This window comes from Mirounga leonina, unplaced genomic scaffold, assembly GCF_011800145.1.
Source record: "Mirounga leonina isolate KUSES-001 unplaced genomic scaffold, KU_Mleo_1.0 Mir_82, whole genome shotgun sequence".
NCBI lineage: Eukaryota > Metazoa > Chordata > Mammalia > Carnivora > Phocidae > Mirounga > Mirounga leonina.
The window spans coordinates 47,520,302-47,547,182 of NW_023270825.1; the positions used below are offsets into that span (position 1 = coordinate 47,520,302).

The following is a 26,881-nucleotide window of genomic DNA, read 5'->3' on the forward strand; positions in this document are numbered from 1 at the left end:
TATGAAAGGCCTTGAATATCAGCATAGCATTCATAGAGCATTTCTTTTTCTCACAGTATGGAAAGACATTTGGTATTTTCATGAATTAAGACCACTGCTAACTATGCAGTGCTACCTCTGTAGAATCTAGAGAAAGACCAAAGATACTTTCACTTGTCTGCCAGTAGAGAATATTTCCCAGTAAAGGATCACCCAAATGGTATACAAGTACTGGGGGAAAGGGAAAATTATTTTTCATGGAAAGTACTTATTTGTATGTTCAGTCGGCTTTTAATCATGATTCTTTTTAGGAAATGGTGATGGTATTTCAAAACTGATTAGTGAAAATACAGAAGGATCAGCACAAGCACCACAGTTACCACGGAAAAAGGACAAGCGAGATTTCCCGGTAGGTATTAACAGGCGTTTGGTGATTAGTTGTAACTATTACCATGTTCATCGTATAAGAGGGTGTCTCTGTATTGGTGGGCAGGGGGGCATAGTCTGTTTAAGTCAGGAATTTGAATAACTGAAATTCCAAATGTATAGGGCTTTTTTAAGGCTTAAGAGATCTTAAAGCATTAAAAATTATTTTTCCCACAGAAACCAGCCATCAATGGCCTTCCACCCACCCCAAAAGTGCTGGTAAGGAATATTTCTATGTAAACCACTTGCCAATTTCCATCTCTTTAGACACATCAGTAGATTTTTTATTTGCTGTCAAGTATCTTGAGCTAATTCCCAAAATACAAAGTCATTAAAGGCATTTTGATATACCATGGATCAGATCATATACCCTAATTTGAGTGAGTTGGTTAGAATTTGGAGAGTTTCACTTTTTGTAAATATGGCAGTTGGATTCTCAGATTAGCCTTCAAAGGCCAATTTAACTTTAATGTGGTATCGGTAGTACTGTGTTCTCTTCATAATATGAATTAAATACCTTTCTACCCCTGAAGCCATTTTCATATTGAACTATACACAATGAAAAGGAACAGGGAAGCTTATGTTAATGCTTGTTCTGTGGCTCTTTAAGGTGGTTCAGCCAATCATATGAATGGGATGCTTTATAAATTATACCTTCTTATTCAGTAAAAGTCTAATATGTAACGTAACTATTAGTCTTTTTGTCTTTTTCACTATTACAGAGTTATACTGCAATTATAATCACTGTGATACTGCTCAGAAATATCATCCATTCTTTCACATTCCTAAATGTTAGTCCTAAAGATAAGTGGTGACTTAAAATTCCTAAAATGTATCACTGATATATGTAGATGTTTTGATAAATTTGATATTTTTGCCCTGAAATAGCGGATTACACAAGGGAAGAATAGGAGAAAGAGTTAAATGATATCAAAATAGGAATTTTGTTTTGTAATGAGACCATAAACATACGCAATAAGAGTCAGTTTAGCATTTTGTAATAATTTTAGCTATTTTCTAAGACTATATAAAATTATCTAGTCAAATAAGTCAATATTTCTTTCTTTATAAATAAGATGGGAGCATGTTTTTCCAAAGTTTTTGATGGCTGCCCTTTGAAAATTAATTGTGCAACATCCTGGATACATCCTGATACAAAAGGTAAAATTTCTGAACTTTTATGTACATCTCTAATAAAATACTTGTTCTGGGAAAGTATCTTTATGGTCAGTGAACTGAGGTTGTTTACTTTAAAAATATGACTTTAGAGACTAAATAGGGCAGGTACCTGCAACAACCTAAATAGAGTTTTGGTGTGAGGTATTAGAATTTAGAGTATACAGGAAATGTTCTGATTAGAGGAGACTGAATAGTCATCACAAGTGATTACAACCATGATCAGTGATTTTCTTTTCTATAAAAGGACACTACTGGGACAATTGATAATCTCAATCAGTAAAATCGTTAGATTAGATAATAGTATTGTTTCAGTGTTAATTTCCTGATTTTGATCATTGTACTATGGTTATGTAAGACCTTTCTTTTTCTTTCTTTTTTTTTTTAAGAGATGCACACTGAAATAGGAATAAAGGGACATTGTGTTTGTAACTTAAATAGTTCAGAAAACAAAAAAATGTGTATATGGAAGGTGAAAAAAGGATAAAGCAAAAGTAGTAAATGTTAATATTTGTGGAATCTGTGAAGGAGGATATTCAGGAATTCTTTGTACTCTTAAAACTTTTCTGTAAATCTGAAATGACAGCAAAATAACAAACTTTATTTTTAAAAATTTATACTGTATATTTTTAAAGTGAGAAAGCCTAATACATAGAGGTAAAATTTCGGCATCAAATAGATCTGGGTTTGAATTCCTGCTCTGTCATTATTATATGACTTTGGAAAGATACTTAAAACCTCTGGTTCTCAGTGTGATCATTATAACATAAGTACTCTTTTTTTTTTTTTTTTTTTAAGATTTATTTATTTATTTTAGAGAGAGAAAGCGAGTGGGGTGAGGGATAGGTGGAGAGGGAGAGAGAATCCTTAAGCAGACTTGGGCTGAGCACGGAGCCGGACGTGGGGCTCCATCCCAGGACCCTGAGATTGTGACTTGAATCGAAGGCAGACCCTTAACCGACTGAGCCATCCAGGTGCCCCTAACATAAGTACTATTAATACCCACCTTGTTGCAAGGAAGGAAAAAGCCTACCTACCTGAGTGTCTGGCAATTAGCAAAAAGAGGTTAGGCAGTAAAGGGGTTCAGGAAATGTTTGTTTCCACTTTAACACAGTAATAAAGACAAGTCATATAATTATCTGTTTTAAATGCTACATTAGGAAGTATAACAAAAAAATATTTTTATCAGTAAGGAAATGGGGTTTTTTGGTCTTTGTAACTTTTGATATAATTTCAGACTTACAGAAAAGTTAGAAAAATAATGCAAGAAACTCCTTTATACTCAGAATCATCAGTTGTTTCTATTATCTGCCTATATGTGCATTTTTTTCTGAATTACTTGAGAGTGCTTCCCTATACTTCATTTTGTATTTCCTATAGGAACAAGAATTGTCTCTTACATATCCATGGTACAATTGTGAAGATCAGGAAATTTATCATTGATGTAATCCACAGTCCATATTTATTTATTTTTTTAATTGAAGTATAACTGACATCACCATCCATATAGAAATTATTAATTGCTTCAGTAATATTCTTTATTGTCTCCCCCTTCCTTTTTTCCCCAACCCAACAATATCCAATTCAAAATCACATGTTTCATTTAGCTACCACATCTCTTTAATCTCCTCTGGTCTGGAACAGTTCCTCAACCTTTTTGTATCTCTCTAGATCTTGACATTTTTGAGGCTATTTATTTTGTAGAATGTCCCTTAATTTGGGTTTGTCTGATGAGTCCTCATGCTGAGATTAGGTAATGTGGTTTTGGTGGGAGTATGAAAGAAGTGTTACTGTGCTCTTCTCGGCGCATCCTATCAGAAGGCACGTTCTATGAGCTTGTCCAAGTACTAGTGATACTAACATTGATCAGCTGGTTAAGGTGGTATTCACTAGCTTTCTCCACTGTAAAGTTACTTTTTTTTGTTTGTAATTAATTAGTAATTACTTAATTTCCTAAGGTGATTAATAAGTAGTATGGAATACATTGAGACTATATAAATATCCTCTTGTTCATTAGACTTTCACCAACTGATTTTAGCATTTATTGATAGTCCATTGACAATCCATTGAAATCTACAGACAATTTCCCTTCTTTCCCATTTATTTATGTACATGTATTAGTTTAAGCTTATGAATTATTTTTTATTCAGTGAGATATGATCTATTATTAATTTTAGCACTTAAATTGTCCCAGAATTTTTGAGCAGTGCGAGTTCCTATGTTCTTTTATTTAACATTTGGTCACTTCGTTACTTTCTGGCACAGCAGGATTTCTAGGCACATCTTACGCTTTCCTTGCCCCAAAATTGGAATCCATCTTTTCCAAGCAGCCCTGGTTCTTTTTAGTGGAAGGTAGTATTTAGGAACCAAGATCTGGACACTATGTGTGCTTATCGCTTCTGGTGTGTCATGATTTATAATTTCTTTTTAATTTATAGTTTCCTTCTTCCAAGAGTATTTGAGATATCTGGCAAAAATATATAGCTATAATGAAAAATTTTAAGACATGATAGTTATGTTGAAAGGAAGGATTATATAAGTTAAGTAAGATAAAGCCAAGGGACGCCTGGGTGGCTCAGCCGGTTAAGTGGCTGCCTTAGGCTCAGGTCATGATCCCAGCCTCCTGGGATTGAGTCCAGCATTGGGCTCCTTGCTTAGTGGGGAGCCTGCTTCTCTCTCTGCCTGCTGCCCTCCCGCCCCACTTGTGCACACTGTCTCTCTGACAAATAAATAAAATCTTTAAAAAAAAAAGATAAAGCCAGAGTGAATGAGTAACAGAGAATATATCTGCTTTTAAAAAATGAGATCAGAATTGGAGAAAGAGGTATAGAAGATGGCATGAATTTTAGAAAATAATTTTTCTTTGGCTGTGGCTATCTAATTCTCAATACCATTAAAGGGATACCTGGGTGGATCAGTCTGTTAAGTGTCTGACTCTTGATTTTGGCTCAGGGCATGATCTCAGGGTCTTGGGATCGAGCCCATTGTTGGGCTCTGCGCTCAGTGTGAAGTCTGCTGGAGATTCTTTCTCTCCCTCTGCCCCTCTTCCCACTCGTGCACTCTCTAAATAAATAAATAAAATCTTTTTTTAAAAAAAACCCATTAAAGTATAAAGACATTTTATTGAATTATTTCAGAAAATTATAGTAAATTCTGGTGATTTATTTCAACTATTTTAGATCAGTACATCATTTTTGGAACTGAAGATGGTATTTACACATTGAATCTCAATGAGCTACATGAGGCAACAATGGAACAGGTAACTTAGGACTTTTAACTCAAGAAATTAGTTTGAGTATATTGAATAAAAGAAATCTTTCAATTTTAAATTTTTATGGGCCTCAGTTTTAATTATTATGATTTAAATATTTAAGGAGGTGAAATTGTACTCTTTTCATGTTCATGTTACAGGATTTTTTTTTCCCTGTAAAGTTTTGGTAATTTACTAAAAGATAGAAAATAGTTATTTTTATGCTATTTCAGACTGTTGGGATTTGGAAGTTAAAGCATAAGGGAATGAAAATTGGAGAATTTTAATTACCTTTTTTTCTTTATAGTTATTTCCACGGAAATGTACTTGGCTCTATGTTATCAATAATACTTTAATGTCATTATCAGGTATGTATGTAACAAAACTAATATGAAAAGTAAACCATAGACAAGGAGAGATACACAGTTTTTTAATCGAAGTATAGTTGACACAAGAGAAATGTAATTTTAATATACAGTATTTTTAAATGTTATTTGTTACTTTGGGTAACTATAGTATAGTTACTTTGAGACTTGTAGATGTTTTCTACCAACTTAGAATGGAAAGAAACCTTGAGAAAGGACCTGTGTTCGGTGAAGGTAGCACTTCCCAAACCTGCCCAGGACCTAAACACCTGAGGACTATCACAGTGATTGTCACCTGAGGCCGTCCACTTCTGCTCAGACTCCTTCCCCGTCAACTATCCCAGCACCATTGGCCTTCCTTGGAGAATTAACAGTTGAAGGGAAAGTATCAGAGGATATAGCTGCTTCCTTTCTCTGTGATCTTGAACAAGTCACCCTCTCTCAGCCTCAGTTTCCTTAACTGTAAAATGAGGATGATGGAAACAATACCAGCCTTATGAGGCTGCGGTGCGGATTAAATGAGATGATCTCGAGCACTTAGCTTACACAGTGAAGGCTTACACGGGTGTTTGCTGACAGCATTCGTGTTATTATGGATCAGATGGTATAACCATCTTAGACTGATGTTTTAAACTCTTACAAACAAGTTCATTCCAGAGCAGTCTCTTCTAATTGTGGTTTTGTGTTTTTCTTTTTGGTTGTTGTTGGGAGGCAGGGTAGGTGGTATTTTGGGTTTTTTTTTTCCCCCCGGATCTTACCTACCAAAACCTATTTTCTTACATTTTAGATGTAAGTGACTACCTAGAGGTTTGCTGCTTACTTTCATTCTGATAGTAGAGTAGAAGATAGTTAATTATCTCTCTCTGTCTCTTAATAATCCTAATGCTGTCAGCTATTAAAATAGCATTCACCCCTCTCTCTGCTTAAAATAATTAATTATTTTAGTATTTCTTAAATTTTTTTCATTTCTTCTCTGTATGTGAGTGTTATATCCCAGCTCTTATTTACTGTACTGTCAGGCTTTTTGGTACCTTTCCGCTACTTATGCTTTAAAGCATCAGTACTGATACACAGCCTTACTGATAGGTGGATCATTATGAATTGTGGCCTAATTTAAGAAATATCATTTTTATAATTTTAACTGGGTGTGTATAACTTGAACTCTTCCACTAAACATTGCCTAATAGAGATTCTTCAGAAATTTGTATATATGAGCTGATGACAGTGTTTACAAAGAACATATTATTTGATTGTGCATAAATGACTTCTAAAGAGCTGGGGTCCTTGAAAAAGTACTGAATCATTTTGATTTTAATTATGCTTCCCCCAATTTTTTTTTGTTTACCAAAATAATAATATATGCTATTATAAAAATAAATTTAAACCCAATTGTGTTTTAACAATTCTGATTTGCATACATGTAAAATCACTTTCCTCTTACTCTCTTACTGCTCATTCCTGCCTTTGGATATAAGCTTACAAACCACACAGAATACATTTTATATATTTATAAAATAACTATAGGAAAACAGGGAAAAGTTAGCCTATAAATTAGTTATTTCCATATTCTAGTTAATATGACCCATAAAACTGAATGCAGGTAAGTGGCAGAGCTCAATAGGCAAAAACATTATTCTGCCTGAGGGTCTGCGTTTGTGTGGACATGCACACATACATATACATGTGTATTTAGCTGCCTTGCTAGCTAATATAGGGGGGAATGGAGAGAGGTAGGGTGTGGTATGGTGTTAGGCAGAATGTTTTCATTCTAAGAAAATGCGGGAATTTTGTTGAGGATAAGACTCAATACTGTATCATAAGACTATTTCATATACAGTTGACCCTTGAATAATGCAGAGGTTAGGGTTACTGACTCCCAGAGCACTTGAAAATCCCTATAACTTACGACTCTCCAAAAACTTCAGTACTAATAGCCTACTGTTGACTGGAAGCCTTATCAATAACATAAACAGTTGATTACCACATTTTTATATGTTAAATGTTTTATATACTATATTCTTACAATAAAGTAAGCTAGAGAAAAGGATTTAAGAAAATCATAAAGAAAATACATTAACGGTACTGTACTGTACTTATTTTTTAGAAAGTTCACATATAAGCAGACCCACAGAGTTCAAACTCATGTTCAAGTGTATATTTATGTTTTCTAATAGTAAAATGATAAATACTTGTTCTGTGTTGTTATGGTACTATAGCGTGTATAATAAGGAGTCAGTAGATGTTTCCCTTATCTCCCCCTGCTTAACACACCTGTGGTTTTGATTATATGGAAATTGTAGCCCCATTATCCTGGTATTATGGCATATAATATTAATTTGCTTTGCTTTTCTTAGTATTTTAATCTGTTGTTATATTTAAGACTTCATTCACAATTTTAAACCAAGGTAATTTGATAAATTCTTGATAAATGGGTCTATCCCAGAGAGATAATATAATACAGTTTTACAGAATCTCCTGTGTTATACTAAAATATTCACATGTGCATCATTATAACTCAGTCCCCTGTACAACAGTGTTTAACCGTTTTTTCTTTTTGTGCTGGCTTCATTAAGGCTTATATATATTCTGCCCAGATCACCTGTTAATTAAAATATACCTAATTCCTATATTAGGAAACATAATTATCTACTTTCTTAAAACTCTTTTATCTTTCAAAATGTATTAACTGGTTTTTTGTTTTTTGTTTTTTCATATGTTTTTCTCTTTTACTTGGCTCTTTGCACATTTCTGGACTCCTTTATTTTAGAAGGTAATTATGTTTTCTTTTGCTTGAAAATTCTTGTTTTTCTGCTGTGAAAGATTCTAATAAAAATAACATGTTTTTCTTTTATAGGAAAAACGTTTCAACTCTACTCTCATAACCTTATAGCTTTGTTTGAACAAGCCAAAAAACCAGGATTAGCTGCCCATATTCAAACTCATAGATTTCCAGACCGCATACTGCCAAGGTACAAAATATTTTAATTCTTTTGGGAGTGAGGGGCATTAATATCTATTTTTAAAATAACCAGTTTTCCTTGCCCACTAAAAAACTTCCTTTGTTTTAATTCTGAAAGGTAGTTTACACTAAAGTGCACTTTATATAGAATTCAAAAGATCAGTGTTCCCTTAGCTTGACTGTCCAGGAGAACCACCTATAGAAGTTTTATAAATATAGATTCCCAGGCCCTGTCTCATTCCTAGAGAATCAGGTAGTTTGGGGGTCAGAGTTTACGACTGGTTTTGTAAAGCTCCTTGACTGGCTTCGGTGTAGCCAGGTCACAAATCATTGGGAGCCACTGCAGTAGAGAACGTTTACCTTGTCCTGTGTTTCAGAAAGTTCGCTTTAACAACAAAGATTCCTGACACAAAAGGCTGCCACAAATGTTGCATAGGTGAGTAAACACTGTTTCTCAAACTGGATGATTAGAAGTTTGAACATTCTTAAAATTCTTTAAAACTATGGAGAGTCTTATAGTATCAAATAGGAAGGAAGGTAGGCTTTATATTTGTTTTTAATAAGTAGTTAAGGGGCCACTGAAGTACAAGACTGTGTGGCAGGACATGGCATAAAAATGGTTGGAGATAAGTCCTAATGCTTTCTCAGAGCGTAGTGTCCCTAGAGTTTTTTAACCATACTCCCTGAGGCTGTATCTCTGCTAAGATCCTAGTTTACCGTTTATTTAACATTTGCATTTATATAGCCATTACAGCTTCGTGCTTTACGAACATTATCATAGGAGTTTAGCTAACTATGAAGTTAGAGGGAACAGTCCACACAAGACCACCCTCTTCTGACACCAACTGCAAGTTTGGGGGGTTTCCAAAACCACCCTCATGTTAAAAAATTCTCTAGAAGACTCAGAACTCACTGAAAGTGGTTATACTCATAGTTACGATTTATTACAGGGAAGGGATGGGATAGAAATTAAAATCAGCCAAGAGGAGACGGGCGTAGGGCAGAGTCTGGGAATAGCACCAAACATAGAGCTTCTGCTGTTCTCTCCCCGTGGAGTAATGGACAGTGTTACTTTTCTGGCAGTGGTGTGTGACAATACACATGGAGCATTGCCATCCAGGGAGCTTACTCCAACCTCAGTACTCAGAGTTTTTATTAGGGCTCCCCTCACAGAGGCTTGATTGTCCACATGGCTGCTCTCAGTATCCAATCCCTCTGAAGGTCATTTGATACTGCATGACCCAAAGCCTGTATCCTAAATCACACTGCTGGTTTTTTTGTCATGACTGTCCTTCCCCTAAGAATGTCCAGTGTTGCAAGCCCCCACTTGAAATCATATTGTTAGACTATTCAGTGACCCAAGGCCCCAGGCAAACAGAAGACACTCCTATCAAACATGACATTCCTGAGGCTTAGAGATTACCTCCCAAAAGGGGGGACAAAGGCCAGACTTCTTTTGGAGCAACGTTAAATTTTTTACTATATAATTATTTTACCTCATTTAACCCTCAATCAACCCCATGATATTTGTTATGTTGCTAGTAAGAAACAGAACCTGGGATCAGACCCAGTCCATGACTTCAGATCCTGGGCTCTTAACTTCCCGTTTAATTCTATTTGTTGGGGCGCCTGGGTGGCTCAGTCGTTAAGCATCTGCCTTCGGCTCAGGTCATGATCCTGGGGTCCTGGGATCGAGTCCCACATCGGGCTCCCTGCTCAGCGGGAAGCCTGCCTCTCCCACTCCCACTCCCCCTGCTTGTGTTCCCTCTCTTACTTTGTCTCTCTCTGTCAAATAAATAAATAAAATCTTTAAAAAAAAAAAATCTTTAATTCTATTTGTTGAAGCAATGAGCTTACTCATTGATCTTCATGCTACATGGTTTCTTAGTTATAAACAAATTTCATAAGCATTTTTCCAGGGAGAATCAGGTCCATATCTGTTATCAGATTCCCAAGATCTATGACTCAAGAAAGGTCTTAGAAGCTTACAGTCTTAAGATATAAACTCGTAAATATATTAAGATACAGCTTATTTGCAAATAACTACTCTTATAATCAATATATATAATTGTTGATGGGAGTCAAACTGGGGAGAAGGAAAGACCAATTAGGATTTTTTTATAGATTTGAGTCAAGAAAGTTACATCTTTAGTAAAATGTAAAATAGTTATTTTCATCTTGCCTTAAGTAAACCACTATACCAAAGATGAAATCATAGATTTCAGTTGCTTCCTAGACTTTCTGTTTCAGTTAGTTTACTTAAAAAACAGCTCTTTAGGTTTCATTCTAGGTGTTTTAGTGCTTAAAATACTGTCCCTTGTAGAAGGTTTTTAGGTGTTTTAGTGCTTAAAATATTGTCCCTTGTAGCAGGTTCCTATTCTATTGAAGATGTCTAACAGCCTAGTCTATTGAAGATGTTTAAAAGTAATTGTATGTAAGTCAAAATTGAGATAAGAAAGTGAAAAGGAAAGGGTAACAAAGCCAAAAGAAAAAACATCATTTTTCTTTACTTATTCTTATCATCCTCATGAATAGAAACAATCATTTTTCTTTATCAGCTAAATAATCACTTCAGATAGTTTCTTCCATCCATATTTTGGTATCAATGGCAAGCCACATTTCATTGTTTTTCCGATATATCAGCACTGCCTTTATAAAGAAAGTGAGTTAGCTCTTAAATGAGCATAACTCAGTTGTTGCTTTTAATGAACTAAACTAATTATGTTTTCGTATCAAGGTGTTCAGTGTTTTGGTTGTGTCTGTTTTGCTTTGTTTCTTTCCAGTCAGAAACCCTTACACAGGACATAAATACCTCTGTGGAGCTTTACAGTCTGGAATTGTTTTACTTCAGTGGTATGAGCCAATGCAGAAATTCATGTTGATAAAGGTATGTATTACTTTGTTTATAGTTTTCTTCTTTAGAAAACCCTAGTGTATTACTGAAGCTAAAATTATATGATCTCAGGGTGCCTGGGTGGCTCATTTGGTTGAGTATCAGACTCTTGATTTTGGCTCAGGTCATGATCTCAGGGTCTTGAGATGAAGCCCCATGTCGGGCACCGCGCTGAACATAGAGCCTGCATAAGATTCTCTCTCCCTCTCTGCCTGCCCCTCCCCCCCAAAATAAAAATAAAATGCTTAAAATTATATGATCTCAATGCTACTATGCTACTCTGCACATTTACAGTTATTTATGGGTGTTTACTTGGTTTAGGGCTTTTTGTATTCTTGTTAAGGTTTCCTCTGTAACTTATGTTAGTAAACTTACAGAAGCATCACAGCCGTAAAGATGTATCTGGCCAATTCTCTAAAACATTTTTATAGAGAACTCAACCTTATCATGATCATTTTAGAGGTAGTCATTTTTTAAAAGATCAATCAAGGAGAAAATGAAAGCCTTTCTTTTGGCTTTATTCAACAGTATGAATGGGGAGATTGTTTCTAAAGTATATTTCTGTTGTTTATTTTTTGCAGCACTTTGATTTTCCTTTGCCAAGTCCTTTGAATGTTTTTGAAATGCTGGTAATACCAGAACAGGAATATCCTATGGTCTGTGTAGCTATTAGCAAGGGCACTGAATCAAATCAGGTTGTTCAGTTTGAGACAATCAATTTGAACTCTGCATCTTCATGGTTTACAGAAATTGGCGCAGGTAAGTGTTTTTAACCTTATGTTAAAATATTGATGCTTTTGCGTATAAAAGAAGCAGAATAAGCTCAATTAGCATGGCCTGGTTCAAAGAGTCAATCAACATAGTTTCCCAAGTAAGTCCAGAGGAACAGGTACATATTGTTTATGATCTCTGTATGCCTGAGGCAATTGATACAAATTATTTTACCAAGAAAAATTTTAATGATTCCTGACATACAAAGGTCTTAGTTGTTACCAGTTAATTTTTGAACTTACTAAATAATTAAATTTTCTAAGACATTTTTCAAATTTATCAGCTTCTCAAGCAAAGAGATTTACCTCTTTCCTATAAGTTTTTACCCCCACACTTCCTAGAATCATTAGGTTCAAGTGCTTTTCAGACTTGACTAGAAGCTTCTCATGTGTGACCTCCAAGCTTTACCATTTACTGGGAAATAGCTCTTGGGCTTTTTAAGAATAGTTCATTAGCCTAGGATTTATCATATGTGTCTCATTGAAAGCTCTGAAAAGGTGGAAGTTTATTCTTAAACTTTAAAATTGGAACAAATGAACCACAAATTTTTAAAAATCTACATAATAAGTGAGATGAAGGGGATATTTTACTGTTTATTGTGCTAGTATATTATTTGATCATCTGTAACCCTATATTTATCAAGTCTTTTTTTTACATATGAGGTCAAGCAATCTTCAGTCAGAACTATTTCATTACTTACCACTGTTATATTTTCTTATTACCTTGTGAAGAAATTTGTTACAAGCATCAAGTTTGATGCTTGTTCTTATTAAATATCTTACTATATCTTTTGCTCATTTATAGGCTAAATTACAAGAACTCTATACAATCCAGCTATTGAAGTTAATGTAGAACCACACCAATGTCACTTTGAGAATAAGAATCAATATGAACCAGTGATGTTCTGATAAATGTTTAATAACAGGCACTTGGGGTACAGAGAAGCCTGACTTGTAGCGGTTGTCAGTTTCTGTGGTATAAATACTCCCAACCAAGGGAATATTTCAAACTACCAAACCTGATGTCATGTGGCTCACAAAATTCCTGAAAATTTAACAACCCAGTACAAGCCAGTTCCAGCATGCACTGGATTGTCTATGATCACTCTCTTTATGGACCAAGTCATAATTTCCAGTAAAATAAGATTGTATTCTGTACCCTCCCAACCCCACCTATACTCCACCTTTCTTCTTAATTTACTGTTTAAATGCTTTTAGTTGAGTTAGAAGCACCACCTTCTGTATAGCTAACAGAAAGATGCAAATGACTTTGTTTTATCATGAAATATAAACAGCCCAAACAGAAACATGTTTCTATTACGTAGTTACTGCTAAAAAGAAGAGTTATAGATCAGTTTTTTTAAAAACCAAGATCATTTTTGGCAGACAGCCCCAACTTTTATTTTTTTTTACTCGCTAGTATATAATAGTAGTATAGAGCAAGGTATTTCATACAGTTATCTGTATTTGCAACCGCTTTCTTCTGTATGATATATTAAGAGGTTGCATTGCTCAAGGGTAGACATTTAGTTAGTCCTCTTTTGAATTTGTGGGGGGGGTTTGTTGCTTTGTTTTTTTAATGCCTGAGGGTACTGTTCTACCCACTTTTAACATTGTCTAGGCTAAAATTAAGGCAGACCCGAAATTACTTTCTTTTTTTTTTTTTTTTTAAGATTTTGTTTATTTGAGAGAGAGAGAGAGAGAGAGATAGCAATAGAGATAGCGAGAGAGAGCACAAGTGGGGAGGAGAGGGAGAAGCAAGCTTCCTGTTGAACAACGAGTCTGATGTGGGGCTCGATCCCAGGACCCTGGTATCATGACCTGAGCTGAAGGCGGATGCTTAACCGACTGAGCCACTCAAAATTACTTTCTGAGGAAAGCCAGAACTCTGCTTAAGGGTAATCATTCAAATCACCCTCAAGCAGAGGTGGTCCTTATTAGGCTTCTCCATTTTTGCCTCCCATCTGTGTTCATTGTTGAGGTCAGGCCTTGAGTTGGTGACAGTTGTACCAGTTAAAATGAACTCCTATCCCAAGACTCTTTCAGTCTTAGTTTAACTTATTATTGCAATGTCTTTATCTCCAAGGGTGATGCCTAGCATATTATCAGCACTCAATAAATATTTGTTGAATAAAGGCATGTATATAGATTTACTGAGAAAAACTGTATGTTGGAATGTTGACTGAGGTCTCAGTTCTGTAGATCTAAATGCTTCACTTTGTATGGGCTTTTTGAAAGGTCCACAAACCCCAAAGTAATATATAAAATGTTGTGTTTATGTTGAAATGTGCAGTTTCTAAGGGAGAGGGCTTCCCAAAGAGATGTAATTAAAAATGACTGTTCTAGGGGTGCCTGAGTGGCTCAGTCGGTTAAGCAGCTGCCTTCTGCTTAGGTCATGATCTCAGGGTCCTGGGATCCAGCCCTATGTCGGGCTCCTTGCTCAGCGGGGAGTCTGCTTCTCCCTCTCCCTCTGCTCCTCCCCTCTGCTCAGTGCTTGCTAGACCATTCAGGCAAATTGAGTGCCTAAAATGAATTGTTTTACCAAAATGTTTTACAAAAATGTCATCACACCTGTTAGCAAAGCAGCCCCATGAATATCAGCAAAGTTATGAAAGTTGCTTCCTGGAAAGATGTTGTTGACAGTATTGTCCATTATGTTACCCTGTGGCCTCTTAATAAAGAAGTCCCACTTACACATATACACACATGTACCAACACCAGAAAGTTTTCTCTCTGATCATAATTTCATTAATCTTTTTGCTTTTTCTGAATTACTGGCTTATTTTTATTTCAGATGCTGTGATTCACCTAACTGATCTTGCTTCCCTCCTCCCACTGGCTACTATAAAATACACAGCAAAATCTAGTCGTTGCATAGCGTGCATTTACTTTCTTCCTCATATTTACCCTTGGCTTCATTTTAAGTTTGTAACCTTTCTATAACTAGTTGAGGTATTAATTAAATGCAAAGTTGAGTTTTTCTCAGCTCATTTAGTTATGCTTAGGACTTAGGTCTGTTCTAAGTTGACCTACATACATTTTTTGAAAGATAACATAATTACAAAATACAATTTCTGTGTTAAATTTCAAAGACTAGTTTTAAATGACAGAAAAAATTCAGTATTTGTGTTTCTTTTCTAAGCTCTGGTTTCTAAAGCATGTTGTATAACAATAACCCTGTTTTGTTTTTTTTTTCCCCTTCCAAGGCAGCCAACAGTTAGATTCCATTCACGTAACACAGTTGGAGAGAGATACTGTTTTAGTGTGTTTAGATAGTAAGTATGATTTTAAAGTTTATTTTGAGTATACTACTTGATATAATAACATCTTTTCGTGGAATTAATTCTGTTAAACTATAATTCAAGATTTTCCCTTTTCTACCTTAAAAGTAGCTTTTTTTATTGATGAAAAACCTAAATTGGCTACAGATATAGTAATTAATTGATCTGTTTGTTAATACTGTTCTCTGACTTTTTCTTTATTTTTTTTTTACCTACTTGGAAACATATTAGGACAGCTTGCCATAACCCTGGGGTAAAATTTTGTATAAAACTATTCTGTATAAAATTCTTATAAAACTGAAAGTTGTTTTGTTTTGTTTTTTTAAAGATTTTATTTATTTATTTGACAGAGAGAGACAGCGAGAGCAGGAACACAAGCAGGGGGAGTGGGAGAGGGAGAAGCAGGCTTCCTGCCAAGCAGGGAGCCTGATGCGGTGAGGACTCAATCCCAGGACCCTGGGATCATGACCTGAGCCGAAGGCAGACGCTTAACGACTGAGCCACCTAGGCACCCAAAACTGAAAGGTTTTTTCCTACCTTACTGTAATTAATGGAAAAAATAGAAGGTTATATTAGTATGGTCACTTTGTCATGTAACATGAACTTTTAGAACCATGTAGAAGTGAGAGTCTAATGTACAGACAGATTTGACACCTTCATCTGCTATTCATAATTCTTTTGATGCAGGGAGAGATGTTATTGATAGGAGTATGTTGTACTATAAGCAGTGGAGAAGCAGAAAAAACTCCAATGACAGGAATTATTTCAATTTTCAAAGAAGTCTGGTTCCTAAAACCCACCTTATTTTTATACAGTAAATCATGCAAGGTGAAATTCACCCAGACTTAAAATTATACTTGAAACTTGGCAACCATTGCTATGTTTGATCCATTCCAGTATTTTTAAATTACTGGACCTGCCTATAGGTGTTCAGGGTAATTTTAAAAATTGTTCTACTACAGAATTTGCCTGTATTTTTGTCCTAATTTCTATTCTCTAAAGAGTTCCCTAGTGGATTTGCCTCATAGAATCATAAAGCTAATAAGTAAACCAAAACCCAAATTGTTTCATTCACCCATCATCCTTTCTTTAAGTACTTTTGATTCTTTGAATACTGGTAAGATTGGAGTGTTATTCTGTTACCTTTAAGTGAATTTAATAAATTCTTTTTTATCCAAACAAGTAGGAAGTTCAGTACTGATTAAGGAAATAATCAGAATTTAATATTAATAATGTTGAACCTTTGGGGCGCCTGGGTGGCTCAGTTGGTTAAGCGACTGCCTTCGGCTCAGGTCATGATCCTGGAGTCCCGGGATCGAGTCCCGCATCGGGCTCCCTGCTCGGCGGGGAGTCTGCTTCTCCCTCTGACCCTCCTCCCTCTCATGCTCTCTGTCTCTCATTCTCTCTGTCTCAAATAAATAAATAAAATCTTTAAAAAAAAAAAAAAAGAATTTAATATTAATAATGTTGAATCTTTGGGGCACCTGGGTGGCTCAGTCGTTAAGCGTCTGCCTTCGGCTCAGGTCATGATTCCAGGTCCTGGGATCGAGCCCCGCATCGGGCTCCCTGCTCAGCAGGAAGCCTGCTTCTCCCTCTCCCACTCCCCCTGCTTGTGTTCCCTCTCTCGCTGTGTCTCTCTCTGTCAAATAAATAAATAAAATCTTAATAATAATAATAATGATGTTGAACCTTTAATGCTGAAATCCCTAAAAACCTGACTCATCTAAGGAAAATGTGTTTAGTTTTCATTTTGTTGATTTATGTATTTTATCAAAAAATGTTAAAAACCTTTGATTAGCTAGGCCCTCCATTTTCCAGTTATTCAAGGTAAATGGAAAGGTGACTTTCTTGAGCTTTGGGGTTTTTTTTTTAAGGGAGCAGGATAAGACTTTAAAAATGACTTGTCAACTATACAGTATAAATCAGTTTTAGTAAGTGGCAGAAGAGATAGGCCTATAATCACAAATCATGGTAGACAGATAAGAAAGTAATGCAGAGAGGTGTCTTCCAAGTCAGAGCTAAAGATGGTTAAATTAAAAACAAATAGATAAAAATAGATTTGTGTATACTCACCATCCCCGAATTTACTTACAAGAAATTATGACCCTTGGGGTACCTGGGTGGCTCAGTCGTTGGGCGCCTGCCTTTGGCTCAGGTCATGACCCAGGGTCCTGGGATGGAGCCTCGCATCTGGGCACTCTGCTCAGCGGGAAGCCTGCTTCTCCTTCTCCCACTCCCCCTGTTTGGGTTCCCTCTCTCACTGTCTTTCTATCTCTGTCAAAATAAATAAATAAAATCTTAAAAAAAAAAAAAAAGAAATTATGACCCTTCAGAAGTACTATTTGTTGCCCCTGTGTACCTCTATACAATATTATTCATATACTAAAGTTTTGGATTACTACAAATATTACTTATCATATGTTATATAATTTGTAAGGGAAAAAATCAACTCCAATTGCTAAGTACTTGGCACTAAGGTCGCCACCTTGAAACACGCTTTTTAAAAAATGAGAATGTAGGTGTTCAATATATCCTAAAGAGAAAGAAAAAAGGAAAGCAAAAAATAGCAGTGGAATTGCCTTATTTACTAAAGAAGGCACTTTTATATCTAACAAAACAGATAGTTTTGCACATATTAATGACAGTTTTTCAGTGGGCACACCTGATTCATGACAATAAATAGTTGAACTTTATTAAGAATATTTGTTCTATGTCCATATAAAATCCACTTATCAAGTTCCATTTATTTTAGCAGATTTGCATTTCCAGTTTTGACTTGCTTTTTCTTTTTTTAAGAATTTGTAAAAATTGTAAATCTACAAGGAAAACTAAAATCAAGTAAGAAACTGGCCTCCGAGCTAAGTTTTGATTTTCGCATTGAATCTGTAGGTAAGTCTGCTTTTTTTTTTAATTTAATCATAATTGACATACAATATCCTGTTTGAGATACACGTCATAGTCATTTGATATTTTTATACATTATGAAATGATCCCCACAATAAGCCTAGTTACCATCTGTCACCATACAAAGTTACTACAGTGATGTTGACTATATTCCCTATATTGTACATTACATCCCTGTGACTTACTTGTTTTATAACTGGAAGTTTGTACCTCTTAATCCCCTTCACCTATTTTGCCTAAGCCTCTTTTTTTAATAATGTGTTTAGAATACTTGATTTTTTGTTTATTCCACACTTAGGGTTATCTAGACCAGCACTGTCTCATAGAAGTTTCAGTGATGTGGAAATGTTCTGTGTGCTCTTAAATATAGCAGTCATTAACCACACCTGTTAAGTGCTTGAAACATGGCTAGTGCTACATTTTAATTTTTTGAATTTTAAGGTAATTGTAATGTTAATAGCCACATGTGGCCAGTTGCTTTTATCATATTGGACAGTGCAGGTCTAGACCTTACTAAATCTTCTGTTGTTGTTTCCTGGGTAGTTAAAACTTGAAATCATTTTTAAAATTTCTGTTCATTGTTCCTTTTGCTGCATGAAGTGAATTATGTACTCCCAGTTTTTTTCCAAATCATGAAGGTATTTGTGTGATGTGTTTAATGGTGTTAGATATGCTTTAATTCTTTGCCATGTAAAGTTCTGGTTGGTGTGTTGATGGTTATTGCTTTTAGATTCATTTATATATAAATAACTAGTTCCCGGGGCGCCTGGATGGCTCAGTGGTTAAGCGTCTGCCTTTGGCTCAGTTCATAATCCCAGAGTCCTGGGATCAACCCCTGAATCAGGCTTCCTGCTCCGCGGGAAGACTGCCTCTCCCTCTCCCGCTCCCTCTGCATGTATTCTCTCTCTTGCTGTATCTCCCTCTGTCAAATAAATAAAAAAAATCTTTAAATAAATAAATATAGATAGATAAATAACTAGTTTCCCATAGGACTTGGAAACTAATATGCCATTTTAATTTGCTTCCTTGCCAATGATTATTTTACTCTGTGTAATACTCATTGGTTTTATGATAAAAATTATTATATTTTATTGTTGTTTGCGTCCTCAATGGTTATATGTCAGTAAATATTTTCCCAGGGATGATAGAACTTATGAAAAAAATACCATAACTGGAAACATTTTGAATAATACATGATATGACTCTACTATAAGTCAAAAATAGTTAAAAGCAACATTGGCAATTTTTATTTGGGCCGTAAAAAATACGTGTATTTCATAATTAAATGTATATTCTTTTAAAACTGTGTTTCCCATTTAGAAAGTTTCTGTTTTATCTATTAAATATTTTAATGGTTTCTCAACCGGAATTTTGCCCTTTCGCAAAGTACGTTCATCCCTCTGTGTAAACATTTTACATAAAAGTAATTTGCTTGCAATTGGAAAATTTAATTTATTGAAGCAGGAAACCTAAACGTTCTGTAGATGCCCAGACAGAAGGGATTTTGAAACTAGTTTCTTCTTTTACTCCTTTATGTGCTGGATATTGCATACCAGTTTCCAAGATTTAATATTTTCAATAGGGATTCTGACATACAGATCTTTAGTTCCTTTTCATTTTAACTGAAACATACTGGTACCTAAAGTTTTTCACATGTGTCACATTTTTTAGGGAATTTTAATTGTTACACAGAAGTTTGTTCCTCTTAAGCTACCATCTCTCCTTGCTAGTGAACTTGGAAATAATTACAAGGATCCTCCTGGGTAAAAAAAGAGTCCCTTTAAGTCACCTTTTAAAAATAAAACCAGTAACTGAGTCTTCTTATTTGTCACAGTTAGTGAAACATGTGATTTGTTACTGTAAAATACTTTTATTTTTTTGAGCTAACTTATATTCCCAGAACATTCTTACATTAACTTTTTACAGAGTCCGTATTCTAGTAAGAAACAAAATGCTTCAGTCACTTTCTCTCTTTACCTTTACTGTGTAGGGCATGTGGCTAACTCTCCAAAATCAAATGGGCTCTCTCCCTCACTGACTACACTTTAATACCTGCAGCCCCCTGCCAGGAAGGGCCTGCTCTCCTCCCCCATAATTGTGTGCCCTGCCTACTCTATTTCTAAACCTGAGTTACCCCATAAGGGTGCCTCAGTGAGCCCAGGCCTGTTGCTTGAAACCAAGGAGAAGATAAGAGATGGACAAGGCACAAGAACAGGTTTCCCTCCAAGACCTTCAGGTCACACCAGGGCAACAGGGGAGATGGGTAGGGAGCAGGAGAGGCTGTGGCATGTCATGTGGTGGCCACACTTTGGGGTTATGGTCACTCCTGAATCCAAAGCCATTAGGAAGGTGAGCAAGCTTGGTGGTGAACCATTGTGTGGACAGTGGGGCCTGCAAGTCCAGGGCAAAGGCCCAGGGGACTCCAGAGGCCTGAGGTGGGTGGGGGTGGGGGTGGGGGTGCTGAAGGCCGTAGCAGTGAGAACTGTAACTGGGAGCCCCTCCGAAGAAGAACTGGCTCACAGATCAAATATTCAGTGCGTGGGTACATTTTGGATTATAAGACAGGTTTACGTTTTAAAATAAAATTTGTAGTAGGGAAATGTAAATATAAATAAAAGATGCTTCCTTAATAGCTACTTGTAAATATATGACAGTATTTAAATAACCATGTTTTTGATCCAAAAAAACAATTACATATGTTTTATTTTTTTATTCATCTAAGACAAAAGATAGCATATGAAAGAGAAATTAATATGTTGATATCCAGCTCAGTAGAAGTTAGCTCATGTTTAAATGAATGCCTGTTATATATATTTTTGAAAACTTGCATGACCCTGCCTCAATAAATTATTGGAGCTTAGGCATGGCTTAGCCACAAAAATGTTGGGAACTGATGGTCTAGACAGTGGAATTTTGCACCAAGCACTTGGAGAGATTTACATTAGAATTTATTTAAAACAGTGAAGGAAAATGTATAATGAATTACTCTGTGCTTTATTTTAGTTTCAGTTCTCTCTCATCTTTTTTAGTATGCCTTCAAGATAGTGTGTTGGCTTTCTGGAAACATGGAATGCAGGGTAAAAGCTTCAAATCAGATGAGGTAAGGCTTCTCACATTACCTCCTGTGATTCCCACAAAAGATTTTAAATGTTGAAACATCCATTTTATGCATTTTCTTTCTGAACCCACATTACTCTGTTTAGAGCCTTTAATGCTATTAACTGATAGAGCAAAATTGCCAGTATTTTCCCTTCAGATAATTTTATTTTGTATTCATTGTATGATTCTCAATGGCCATGAGGAATTGTCAAACATGAGTTTGTACAATTTCAGTTCTCTAATTTGTAATCTGTAAATGTGGTGCCAAGGTTGCTAAACTTCTCTAAATTTGATAAGTCTTTTCCATAATCTATAAACATATAGCTTCTTTTTAAATACTGTTTTTTAAATTCCAAGTTAATATGTATTAGATCACAGCACTAAGGAAAAATCTAAGAAAATTAACTCATTTAGTAAGTAATTATTGAGTACCAACAACATGTAAGACACTATTATAACAGTGTAAGGCATAATGAAGTATAATTATAAATATCAAACCTTTCAGCCCGTCTGTGTTCCAGGCACTTTACAAGTATTAGCTTATTTAAAGCTAATAATCCAGTGGGGTTAGGTACTATTCATAGTCCCTTTTTTTTTTTTTTTTAAGATTTTTTATTTTTTATTTGACAGAATACAAGCAGGGAGACTGGCAGGCAGAGGGAGAGGGAGAAGCAGGCTCCCTGCTCACAGGGAGCCCGATGTGGGGCTAGATCCCAGGACCCCGGGATCATGACCTGAGCTAAAGACAGACGCCTAACCGTCTGAGCCACCCATGCGCCCCTCATAGTCCCATTTTTTATAAGCACAGAGTGGTTAAGTATCTTGCCCAGGTTAAGTGGCTAGGTAAATGGCAGAGTCTGGATTTGAAGGGAGGGTCTTCAAAAATCACTTCTAGTTGAGATAATCAGGCTACATTTTATGCAGGAGAGGGACCTGGAATCCCGCCTTGAGAGATGAATCCTAATAGTTAAGATGATACTAACATAGACATTTCCTACTCATATGAGTACCTGTGTAATTCTTCTACACAATTGTCTCACACATTTTTGGACTTATTTTAAAACTGAAAGTCTTCTATTTGAATTATCTTTAGTTTTATCCATGCTCATATTTATATGTGACTGATTATTTGTACCTCTTACATGAATATGGAGTCAGAATGCTTCTAAGAGAAAATAGCGTAAATCAGCTGTCTTTGGATATGTCATAGTTTATCTAGTTACTCATGTGACTAAATGTCACCAGCTCCCTGCAGTTAATGAAACCTGTAGTCCTACTTACTGCCATAAAATAATTGTCCTTAGATGCTTTTCTCAGTGTGTCACTCCTGTGGTTAGAAATCTACAGAAAATGCCTGTTGCTCACTATATCACGGACAAATTCTATTTCCTATTTTTAAGTCATCTTGCTTACCTCTTTCTTTTTGTGTTCTCATTCTTCATTTGGGCCTAGCTGTGATATTCATAAAGTACTACTCAACCATTCAACCACAAAAAAACAGTAAAGAGTATATTAATAAACTGGTTCCCACTATGGGCGCCAGGGCTTAACTGTAAAGGGACCACTGAGGAAGGATATAGAGCATACTTCAGGTGTGAAGGCTGGTGCATTTATACGCCAACTGCTGTCTCTTTTGATTAAGTGTTATTCCCAGCAGTATAAACTCCCCACACTTTGGAATAGTACCTGCACATGAGTTTGTGTACCTTCTACAGCTTTGGAGAAAACAGAGCAGAGGAATACCATAGATAACACTGAAGTAAGACACTAGTACTTGGGAGTGCCCAGCACAGCTCTATGGAACTCAGGTGGACTATGGGGTGCCATGTTAGGCATCTGCACTGAGGGAAAGGAAAAAAGAGTAGGGGCTCTGCAGTTCAGCAAACCTGTATTCAAATCCTGGGTCTACCAGTTATATAATCTTAAGCAAGTTACTCAACTTCTCTGAGCCTTAGTGGGTTTTTTCCCCAATAATATGGGAATTATATATCACAAAGAATTCTCCTAAGGAAAGTACCAATACCAGATGTTCCATAAATGTTCATTTATTTCTTAATAATAAGGCAGTCAAAAAAAAAAAACTTACTAAAATTTATATCATTTGAGGAATTGAGCCTATCAAAAATTGCTCTGTCTAAATGGTTTTTAAATTATGATTTAAATAATATGGGGATGAAGGTATGACTATAGGTATTTTCTTTTCATAGGTTACCCAGGAGATTTCAGATGAAACAAGAGTTTTCCGCTTATTGGGATCAGACAGGTAATAGTTTGGTTGTTTTAATTTCATTACCAAAGGAGTTCAGTAGTTGTGTTCTTAATTATATTATCACCCTGTAACTGTTTCAAACAAGATTCTTAGAAGGCTCAGCAACGGAGAGAAATTTCTTTGTATCGTTATTGAGATAGAGAAGAAGAATTTAATTATTCGATTCAGCAATCTTTTCACCAGCATGAGGATCGTGATTCTAGAGATAGTTATAGTCAGCCAAAACAAAGTGTGTTCATGCCCCTAGTACCATGACATATTTCAGGTCCCTTCATTTTCATCATTTGTTCCTGGTTTGTTATCTTCTATTAACTATCACTACATAAACCCAAAAGAATATGCACCTCCTGACATTTTTGTATCAGAAAACATTTGACTCCGTTTCTGAAGTCAGTCTAAATTAGAAGGAATAATGTGGTCTCTGTGATCAAAATGAAAGACAAATTCCAAAACTGTGCTATCTTAGGAAAAAAATTTAGTAGCTTTTGTTCTCCAAAGTCTATATTGTCTACCTCTACAATTAATAAAATACCCCTCCCTTCCTATTTTCCCACCAAAAGTTGTTACTGCAGCAAAATTGGCTATGGTAGTAGGCATCAGTTGTGAGGCAAGGACGAAAAACCTCTGATCTTCCAGTTCAGGCTGGTCACAGAATCAGTATTTGGATGGGTGTCTCTTAGAATCCTGTTTTCTTCTCTACGCTCTTCTTTTACCCCCTTCTTGTTAGTGTATATCGTTGACCCTTGAACAACAGGTTTGACCTGCATGGGTCCACTTACATGCAGATTTTTTTTCAATAAATACAGTATAGTACCATAAATGTATTTTCTCTTAGGATTTCTTGAATAACTTTCTTCTCTAGCTTTACTGTAAGAATACAGTATGTAAATGCATAAAGCATACAGAATATGTGGTAGTCAGCTGTTCATGTTATCTGTAAGGCTTCTAGTCAGCAGTAGGCTATTCATAGTTAAGTTTGCAGGGAGTTAAAAGTTATACATGGATTTTCAACCGTGCAGGGAATCAGTGCCCCTAACCCTCATGTTGTTCTAGAATCAATTGTGTTCTAAAGCTTTATTATACCTTTTATTGGCATATACGAGTAAGCAAATTTGGTTTTAATTGGAGTAAGATAATGAGAATATCCTGAAATGTTTTCAGTATTTTATATTCATAAATTCATCAGTTGTTGATCAGTTTTGTTTTTAACCTACAAAGTGTAAAGCTGAATTTGACAGTGCACCTGTGATCTTTATGAGAATATGAACAATGATATTCTTCCCTGGTTTGATATTAGTATTTGAATGAAGCATGCAGTCTCTGTTTTTACTTTTAAACAAGCCTTTTGTTTTGGTTTATTTGCAGGGTTGTCGTTTTGGAAAGTAGGCCAACAGAAAATCCTACTGCACACAGCAATCTTTACATCTTGGCTGGACATGAAAATAGTTACTAAACAAAAACTGATCTCAAATGACAGGAAAATGACTATACTCCGTTGAAATCAGCAAAAATATCTTAAGTTCAGTACATACTACACTATGATTTACTTTAACTTTTATGGGTTATATCTCAAATAATCTGTACTTTAAGGTAGAATTCAGTATTTTCTGTAGCTGGAAACAGCTGTTCTATCTCTTGCCACTGTGTGGTGGTTATATCAAGTTTGCTTAATAAAAGCTATGAGACAAATAGTCCTCTAGTTCCAGGAAACACAGTCTTTTAAAAAAATAATGTTTGTAACAAGGGTGCCATGATATTTTTAGATAACAACTCGTGATTATCTTCAGAGGGATAAATTTAGTGACAGTTTTCTTATTTTATACCATGTTTTATTCCTTCTTAATGAACATAATTTGATAAAAAAAATATCAAATAAGCCTTTCACTTTGACATTGGCCATTCTGTATGTTTTTGTAAAATAGAATATTTAATCCTTATTTATTAATCTCTTGCTGGAGTGGTGTGATATATGTAACTTTTAGCAAAGGAGGGTTTCAGAGCAGTTTAAATTTTTTTATAATGTATAAAAATTTTGTTTAACTTTTAAGAGTAGTACTTTGAGGGGTTAAAGGCAGTGTGTTTGGATTTAGTACATACATGCAGTTTTGCTTAACACAAGTATTTTATAATACAGGATCATCCAGAATTGCCTTAAAAGGGAGTTTTGTGTTTTCAATTATAATAGTTGCAGGGGGTCATACAGAAGATACTGATAATGGTTGAAATATTGTTAGAGGGGTGTGTGTGTCTAGACGTGACTACCATGTGTATGTATTCTTGACAAGCAGTATAATATACCTGTGATTTTTTTTACATTAGGGATCATGCATAATAAATTAATATTCATATATTTGATCATCCCTGATGTAGGGGGGATGTATTTAACTGCCCGTGATATGTATTTTACTTATACTATACCAGAGGGGAAACTGTAAAGCAGCTACATGTGTAATCTTGGTTTTTTCACATATGTAGGTATTCATTTTGAGTAGGTTTAAGAAAAAAAAAATCTTTAAATAAAATTGAATTCCTGATGGGATAGTATAAATAAGTATTATAAAAACCAGCATTCTAAAAATAAGAAAGGATAGGGCCATTATTGAGTTTCTCTTTTGCTGTTGTTAGTATTCAAAATTAAAGTGTCACTTTTGGTACCTGTTGTCTTAACGCATTTACTGAGAACAGTTAGCATTGAGACGATGAACAAGGGGTTAGCAATAGCAAAGTATAGACTATATTCAGCAGTTACTTGAGAGGACAACAGTATAACAATCTCAGTCAGTCTTTAGCAGTTCTGTAAAATAGTATTATCATTTCCATTTTTCAGATGAGGAAATAAGGGTTTAGCCAGGTTAAGAGATTTACCCTGTTCACACAGCAAGTTGGTTGAGCCAGACCATGAGTCTTGTGACTCTGTTCTTTTCACTATGCAAACAAAAAAATGTTATGCAAATAAAATATAAAGTAAATTTTCTTTAAAAATGCACATATGATCTGATTTCAGTAAGTGTGTGCTTGTTTATTTCGGGTATGTTAAAGGGGGCCTCTGAACTGAAGGACACTGGAACACTAGTGGCAGGCGACCGTACTCAGAATATTTACATACTAGATACAAAGACCGGTGTCCTCCTTCTCTCACTGAATCCTGGCAGCCAGACCTTCCCATCCCAACAATATTCGAAGTCTTCTCTGTGCAGTCTAGCCAGTTCAAGTGGAAAGACCTAAATAGATCCCGACAAGAAAATCATAGTTAACATGCCCACCACCCCATGCATGCATCCAGAGCTCGCAGTTTGTCTTATAGTCCTATGCTATTAATAATGATAAAACAACCAAGACATAAAATCTCTGAGGAAAACCTATCACATAAGAGGGAGAAAACAGTTTTTGGGAAAAAAGCACTTAGAGGGAACAGACTATCCAAGATGATGTCAAAAGAAAAAAATATATTCTGAAAGATGTAGCTATGAATCAAGAGTAGGAAATGAAAAAAGGAGCTTTCCAAAAATA

The 26,881-nt window shown here is 35.5% G+C and overlaps 1 protein-coding gene across 5 annotated transcripts in view; it reads left to right on the top strand.

The window, feature by feature from the left end:
* MAP4K5 (mitogen-activated protein kinase kinase kinase kinase 5) overlaps window positions 1-26,357 on the top strand; it is a 110,750-nt gene extending 84,393 nt beyond the window's left edge. For 4 of the 5 annotated variants that reach the window (XM_034992435.1, XM_034992438.1, XM_034992436.1 and 1 more), the window contains 15 exons: window positions 291-388; window positions 583-624; window positions 1,482-1,566; window positions 4,761-4,840; window positions 5,139-5,199; window positions 7,964-7,966; window positions 8,051-8,165; window positions 8,533-8,591; window positions 10,939-11,042; window positions 11,630-11,807; window positions 15,025-15,093; window positions 17,896-17,988; window positions 21,033-21,103; window positions 23,310-23,365; window positions 24,737-26,357. In XM_034992435.1, coding sequence (XP_034848326.1) covers window positions 291-388; window positions 583-624; window positions 1,482-1,566; window positions 4,761-4,840; window positions 5,139-5,199; window positions 7,964-7,966; window positions 8,051-8,165; window positions 8,533-8,591; window positions 10,939-11,042; window positions 11,630-11,807; window positions 15,025-15,093; window positions 17,896-17,988; window positions 21,033-21,103; window positions 23,310-23,365; window positions 24,737-24,824 — 1,202 coding nt within the window. In that variant the 3' untranslated portion in view covers window positions 24,825-26,357. The remainder of the gene's footprint in view (window positions 1-290; window positions 389-582; window positions 625-1,481; window positions 1,567-4,760; window positions 4,841-5,138; window positions 5,200-7,963; window positions 7,967-8,050; window positions 8,166-8,532; window positions 8,592-10,938; window positions 11,043-11,629; window positions 11,808-15,024; window positions 15,094-17,895; window positions 17,989-21,032; window positions 21,104-23,309; window positions 23,366-24,736) is intronic. The other variant, XM_034992437.1, reaches the window with a different exon arrangement.
* Window positions 26,358-26,881: the final 524 nt, after the last annotated feature.